The 7,167-nt window shown below is 54.2% G+C and overlaps 2 protein-coding genes across 2 annotated transcripts; both read left to right on the top strand.

Moving 5' to 3' along the window:
* Positions 1 to 711: 711 nt before the first annotated feature.
* Positions 712 to 4,734, top strand: ACA1_126030 (CD36 family protein; the record flags this gene model as incomplete). The annotated part of the gene is made up of 22 exons (XM_004348638.1): positions 712 to 759; positions 805 to 864; positions 970 to 1,121; positions 1,198 to 1,334; positions 1,408 to 1,532; positions 1,620 to 1,768; positions 1,858 to 1,941; positions 2,142 to 2,233; positions 2,304 to 2,443; positions 2,529 to 2,595; positions 2,683 to 2,744; positions 2,815 to 2,829; positions 2,910 to 3,016; positions 3,103 to 3,170; positions 3,256 to 3,388; positions 3,473 to 3,553; positions 3,647 to 3,703; positions 3,776 to 3,852; positions 3,940 to 4,101; positions 4,191 to 4,358; positions 4,444 to 4,570; positions 4,653 to 4,734. The coding sequence occupies 22 exons, from the start codon at positions 712 to 714 to the stop codon at positions 4,732 to 4,734; spliced, it is 2,193 nt and encodes a 730-aa protein (XP_004348688.1).
* A 1,033-nt stretch (positions 4,735 to 5,767) lies between these two features.
* On the top strand, positions 5,768 to 7,113 carry ACA1_126020 (uncharacterized protein; the record flags this gene model as incomplete). Its single annotated transcript, XM_004348637.1, has 4 exons — positions 5,768 to 5,977; positions 6,071 to 6,283; positions 6,330 to 6,484; positions 6,918 to 7,113. The coding sequence occupies 4 exons, from the start codon at positions 5,768 to 5,770 to the stop codon at positions 7,111 to 7,113; spliced, it is 774 nt and encodes a 257-aa protein (XP_004348687.1).
* Positions 7,114 to 7,167: the final 54 nt, after the last annotated feature.

The following is a 7,167-nucleotide window of genomic DNA, read 5'->3' as shown; positions in this document are numbered from 1 at the left end:
GCTTCGAGGCGCTCAAGGCGTGGCAGAAGCAGCACAACCTCAGCCGACCCAATCGAAAGCAGTCGGCCTCGCTCGGCAGGTTCGATTACCTGCTTCCTCGAGCTGTGATGAGTGTGCGTGTCGTATCGCGTGTGTCGAGTGCTCTAACACGAGCTTGTGGCATCGCGGCAGGTGGTCCGACGAGCAGCTCAACAGAATGAGATCCGGCATGCTCCTGCCCTGGCGGCGAAAGCTACTTGACGCCACCGGCTTCTTTGCGTCGACCCCCGAATCCTCCTGATCCGCTTGAGCGCATCAAACTGTACCATCACCACCGCATCGATGACGGAGGATCGCAACTTTTCTCTTTCTTCCTTTCCGCTTCTTCTGTTTAAATATTCGAACTATTTTGCCCAGAACAAGCAGTTGATTCCTTGCATTCCATAACGGAAAGAAGGGCGGCGGACTTTTTCTTGCTTCGCGAATGAAGGGCAATGGCACAGCTGCCGGTAAGAATTCGAGTAGAGAGCAAGGGCACAAGAGAAGACTCGAAAGAGAAGCGCGAACAAGGGCAAGCAGCTTACGCCAAGCCGCACGTGCAAAGAAGGTAAGAAGGTTTGCGCGCACATCCATCGATTTCGCCATCGCTGCATCGCGTCCTGCTCTGAGATCTCAAGAGATTATCAACTCATCTGAAGCTCCCAAATTCTCTTTCCCTTCCCAGAAGGTTAGATGGTGCGAAAGAAGACCTGGTGCTGTCTCGTGGTGACAGCACTCACGGTTTTGCTGGGTGCTGTTCTCTTCGGGGGCGCTTGGCTTGCACAGGCTGGCGTGAGGGATTTCATCAAGAGTGGGATCTATGACCAAGTCATCATCGATTCACCCGTACGCTCTCCGCCCTCAATCTTTCCCTCTCTATTTTTGCTGCAATTATTTACATTAATTCTCTTATTTATTGCGCACCACGCACACCGTCCAACCACACCACAGGAAGCAACAAATTACAAACACTGGCAGAACACGTACGCCAGCGACGCGCCAACGCTGTACATTGCGGCGCACTTCTACAACATCACCAACCTCGAAGATGTGCGCAATGGCGCACTGCCCATCGTCAAGGAAGTGGGACCCTACGTCTACTGGTGCTTATACCTTTCCCTCATGTGTGCGTGTGCGGTGGTGCGACATAGAGCTCACCGTCCAACTGCAACCGTTCAGGAACAAGAAGGATCTCATTGATATCGAGTGGCTCGAAGGCGGCAACAAGGTCAAATACAACACGATGACACGCTACGTCTTCCTTCCCGAGCTCTCTGTTGGCCCGGACACCGACGTTATCGTCAATACCAACCCTGGTACGCGCCCAACCCTGTCGTGCAGTGGATTGGCCTCTGAAAGTAGGCTCACGCTCATTCTCTCTTCTCCCAGCCTACCCTGGTGCACTCTCGCAAGCCGGAGGCGAAGGCCTTCTGACCGTTGCAATCACGGGTCCTGCTATAAAGCTGTTCTTCGATTTCATGTGGGAGGTGTGGATTCCCGACTTGGTTGTCCAGGTGCGCCGTTCTCTCGAGCTTTCCTTTCCTTGCGTAGCGTGTTCTTCGATCTAACGTTAGCTGCGCATACAACTTGGCACTTGGCAGACCGAGGCGGGCGTGCTGGCAAAAGAGCAAGGGAAGCTCACCAACGGAACCAATACACTCGCTTTCTTTGACAACTGGGCCAATCAAACGAAGCTCATTTCGCCCGAGTGGACCTACATGCAGGTTTCACTCGATGCCGCAGCGCCCAGGTACACCACTCTGAAACACGCAGAATGTCGAACGCGTCGATGAGCTCACCTTTGCTTCTGCTTCAGTGGTATCTCGTTGGCTAGTGCAGAGATGCTCTTCAATCCTGCAACGCCACTCTCGCTCGTCGCTACGGACACGAAGTCCACCACTACCTGGCGCCAGGCTCTGAACGGTAAGTCGCTTACACGCTCCTACCCTCGTGCGCCTGCATCAGGAGGGGAAATCTGATTACATGCGCTTTTAGGCGATGCCAATGCGACTGAGGAGATCAGAACTGCATTTGAACTTACGCCAGATCAGGTCGGTTATCATTGTCGCAAGGCAATGTGTGTGGGCTGCTAACACTCCACATCATCACACTTGACAGGTGAGCGCACTGCTTGCCTGGTACAAGCGTGCGCGAGATGGCCTCGTCGTACCGTCACTCCTGCAGCAATGGGATGTGGCCGAGCTCAACGACCTGGGTGCGTGTCTTACAAACGCTGCCCGATCGCACGTTGCCTAACCGAGCGCTCGTTTTGGTCACTATTGCAGCATACCTGCAGTGGGGCACGGCCCAGGTCACTGGTGGAGTGTCGGTGACCACGCTCTACCCTGGAACCCAGTTCCCGGCCTCCTCCGAACTCGGCGTCTTCTGGGGAATCAACCCGGCCGCTCGGATTCCTGCCAACGCCGTATGTATTACCTTGCCCACCTAGTGCCCTCTCCAAACGATTCCGCGCGCCTGATATTTCCCTGGTTGTGGGTGTCGGTGAGCAGAGCAAGCAGTTGCTCAACGGACCGGTGGGCCTCTTCTCGGCACTGAATCTGGCCGTCTTCATTCAGGGTACGTTCCCACTGACGAAACCTTTCAGTCACATCGCCTTCAAGAATGGCTCAACGTGACGCGTTTTCTTTCTCTACAATATCGCAGCAACGGTCAACCCGATAAACTACAATGACACTTACGTTCGCGAGACCTGGGGAGTCGGCAGGGTACAACTTCCTGGTCAGCCCTCCCATGTCGCTCTTGGCTAACTTCTTTCTTCGTGTGTGGCACAACTAGGGCCAAGCGGACGCGGTACGTTTGCTCCCGACACCTTGTGATGTCAACGTACATGGTCTCTCTCTCTGACGAGGCTTCCTTCTCTTTACCCGCAGTTCTACGTGTATTTTCTCTACATGTTGGCCGAGTTCTCGCCCAAGGTGATGGCAGACGCCATCGCTAAAGGCGGTGGTCTTTTCACTACGCGCACGGTGGACGAATGGTACGCCCCGCTGCCGCTTTCATCACATGTGTGTACCTATGGGCCTCACAGCGTGACCACGGTCATATCTCACTCCCATCGCCCAGGCTTATGGAGAACACCGATCCTCTGCTTGCATTGCTTTCGCCGGAGCAACCAGACGCTTCCATTCTCGGTACCTTGTCTCGTGCCTGCGCGCCACGCCGGGTTACTGTCGGCTGGCTGACTGCGGAAACCGATAATGCCCTGGTTGAGCGTAGGTAACGAAACAACCCCGGAGAAGGCGCGCAAGAGGCATGGACCCGACGTGGTTTTCACGGGCAAGGACGACATCAACCAAGTGCAAGTTTACACTCAGTGGTTCGGCCAAACTGTCATAGAAGATGTCTACGCGTACGCGATACCCCCCCCCCCGATTGCACCGACCACTGCGGTCGCAGTGATCTAACAGGTGAAACACGTTCTCATGACGCGCAGAGAGCCGATCCCTGTGCAGGGAGTAAACGACTTGGGATTCTTCCGCCCCTTCCTCGACCTCGACTCCGAGCTGTGGTCATGGTATGAAATACACAATCGCCAAATTCCCGGTCTCTCGCAGTGTAGCTATGTTGTTAACACTCTGACGCTCCAACAATCTACATGACACACCAGGGATTCCAACTACGTGCGAAACATGCACCTTGTCCCGTTGGGCTACATGGACCACAAGTACGCATTACCCCCACCCCACCCTCTATTAACTGCCTTACAAGCAAACCTCCTGACCGGTTCGTTACACAGAGGAGTAAATACGATCCGCTACACACTCGCAAACGAGACCTGGGCCATCAATGCCACCCTCTACCAAACTATCCAGGGTACTGCCACGCCCACGAACGATCAGGCGAAAGCGAGGCTCTCTAACTCATCGTGCTGTTGTTATGGAACGATTTGTGACACACCAGGTTTCTGCAACCTGACGGGCTTCCACAATGGAACGTCGTTGATGCTCAGCAACCCCCACATGTACCTGGCCGACCCCAAGTACACCAGCCTCATCGAAGGCCAAGTGCCCGATCCTGCCGCTGATATCACCCGTATTGACGTTGAGCCCAACACGGGAAACGGTACCTTGGCGCTCACCCGAGCACACCTGACGCGCAGCAACGAGAAGATTCTCTCACCCGCCCTCTCTTTCTCTTCTGGCGCTGTATAGTGGTGTGGTACGACGAGTCGGTGCAGATCAATATTTATTTGGACCCGTCGAAGACCTACTTCCAGATGACCACCTATAACCCCGACGTGCGCTTGGACGTCATCTACCCGGTGGTGTACATCCACATGTACGCGGGCCTCACCGAGGCCAATGCCGACCAAGTCAAGGGTACGTCGCGATCCATCATCACCCGAACGAGTGCGCGCTTACCCACCAACGCATACACGGATGTGGCCCCGTGTTCGTATTTCAGATTCGCTGTACCTCGGATTCAAGGCGGAGGTGATTATCTTTTGGGTGCTGGTGGGCCTGGGCGGCTTTTTGTTGCTGCTCTCCCTGCCCAGTTTTTTTGTCCTCCTCCTGTGCCTCAAGGCAGATCGGTACGCTCACGCTCCATTCCACTTTACTCTCAAATGGCCTCGCTCGTGCTGACGCGTTGTGGCATCGCCGGTGGTGTTGCAGCCGAGGGAGCTATTTCGAGTTCACGCGAACAGGCGACGGAGACTTGGCCTACAATCCGCTCATCAACGACACCGACGAGTAAGAGTCAGTCCACCGACGAAAGAGAAAGAGAGAAAGTGACGGCTGCTGCTTTCGTTTTCGAATTGAACAAAACGGAAAAACGAAAAAGGGTGGCGTGGTGGAGAGTCACGTGCGGCAAGCGCACCATGCAAATGGGACAGTCGCAGACGTGATCGAACAGCTGGAATCCCAGCGGAGATGTGCTATGTTCGTTCGTAGCGCCTGCCTTCTGTCGATACTGTCAAAGGTGTGTGCACGTGCCTACATCTAGTCCCCACAACAGCACACATTGCTCGTAATGTGTCTACAAATTTGTCGAAGGCCCGAGTGAGGATGGCTGGGTGGGCGACCGGCGGGCCGTAGCATCAACTTTGGCCTGCGCGATTTGCGGGGCTGATGTTGGAGATGAAGATGATCTTGGCTACATCAACCAGATCAATGTCCTAATCAAACAGATGACCACCAACAATTACAAGTTCAAGCCCACATGGGCAATCCATTTTATTCTGCGTGGCCTACCACCATTGTACTCCACTATCGCCACCATCATTCACACTCAGGCCATTGTCACACTCAACTTCACACAGTCCACACTGCACCAGCACAAGTCCTCAATCATCAACAAGACTACCATGGCAGACACCAGTCACTATTCACTTCTTTTCACCACCCAGTTGACTGCTCAGCCCAGCTCTACCACAGTGACTCATCCTAACCAGGGCACTAACACCCCCAGTGCAGGGAACCGCCCCAAGAGGAAGGAGTGACACATGTGTGGCAATGGCAGTGCCAACATCGCCACCACATCTACTACCACCAGACAGTCCAACAACAGGAAGAACCAGACAGGACACCAATTCCCATACAACCCTGCACTCACCTGCACCTACTGCACCCACCCTGGCCACAGCATCAACCAGTGCAATGCAAAGCGCCACACAGCCCTCCTCACGCCCAAGCAGGCCAACATCACCATCACCCACACAGCCACCAACCAAGATGCTCCTCATCAGCAACAACTCACCTGCATCTGACAAGCACACACATCAACTCACATGACCTGCCACCACAAGTGGCTTGACTCCTTCAACACCAGATGCCTCACCCATAGTATTATCCTTGGCAACAACACTGCCCTCATTATCCACAGCAGTGGACAGATCTGCACTTCCATGCTGATCAATGGCCACACTGTCTATATTGTGCTACAGGACGTCCTCTACATCCTGGACCTCATGAAGAACCTCATCTCCACCAGCCATCTAGTCCAGCTTATGTGCACCATCCACCTTGACTGATCTGGTGCCACCATCCAGCACCTGCTATGGTCATTACTGCCCCTGGCCCATGCTCAGCAGGCCCTCATTGCAAGCACACCATGCCCCACTACCTACAACCACCTGCACTTGTGTATGGGCCACATTGGCATCAACCACCTCAAGCTTGCCACCTCCAGGGCCATTGCGCCCAGCTCCAAGCCCTCCACAAGCACCTTCTGCATTCAGGCCAAGCAACACCACAAGGCCATTGGACCTGGCCCAGCCCCCCACTCCAATGCACCCATGCACATGGTCCAACATCTGCAGCCCATTCCCAACTTGCTCATTCACTGGCAAGACCTACTTTGTCTCCTTCATTGATGACTACTTGTGCCATGCCACTGTCTACTTCCTCAAGGACAAGAGCAAGGTGATCAACAGGCTCCACAACCTCATCGCCTCCCTGCCAGCTGAGACACACATCCACATGCTCCAGTTGGACCACAGTGGTGAGTACACTGGCCACAACACCCAGGCTCTCCTGCACACATCCAGCATTGAACATGTCCCATCACCACCATACACACCTCAGTACAATGGACATCATTGAGATGGCCAGGGCCATGCTCTTCTCATCCAGGCTACCTCACTCCTTCTGGGCCAAGGCCATCAGTCCACATCCACAATTGCACCCACATGTGCCAACAACAACCACTCCCCCCACAAGATGCTACATGGTGATGTACCCACCCTCAGTCACCTTCACCCATTCAGCATGCACACCTACCTGCTACTCCCCCACCACAAATGCAATAAGCTGGACCTGCACAGCGTTGAGGCCCACTACCTCAGGCCAACCCACAATACCTCAATACACTGCATGTGGGTACCCAGTTCCCACTCAACCACAATGTCTTTTTACATCACCTTCACTCAACACTCCCAGTGTCATGCTGACCAGCAACAACCACAACATCCACAACATGGCCACCAGCACTCCTGAACCAGTGCATGTGCCCCTTGATGACAGCACAAGCCCCAGCATTGATCAGACCTTCAACTCACATCACAACAAGCAGTCCCCCATTCACATGGAGGTGGACACCTCCATCATGGACATCCTTGAACTTGTGGTCATTTGAAATGAGAGGTAACAAATGACTGTGGAATTTTTGTTGTGCTAAAATCATGTGAGA

The sequence above is a fragment of the Acanthamoeba castellanii genome, assembly GCF_000313135.1.
Source record: "Acanthamoeba castellanii str. Neff unplaced genomic scaffold scf7180000084693, whole genome shotgun sequence".
Lineage (NCBI taxonomy): Eukaryota > Discosea > Longamoebia > Acanthamoebidae > Acanthamoeba > Acanthamoeba castellanii.
The sequence above is the reverse complement of the archived record's forward strand: the minus strand, read 5'-3'. Positions and strand labels throughout refer to the sequence as shown.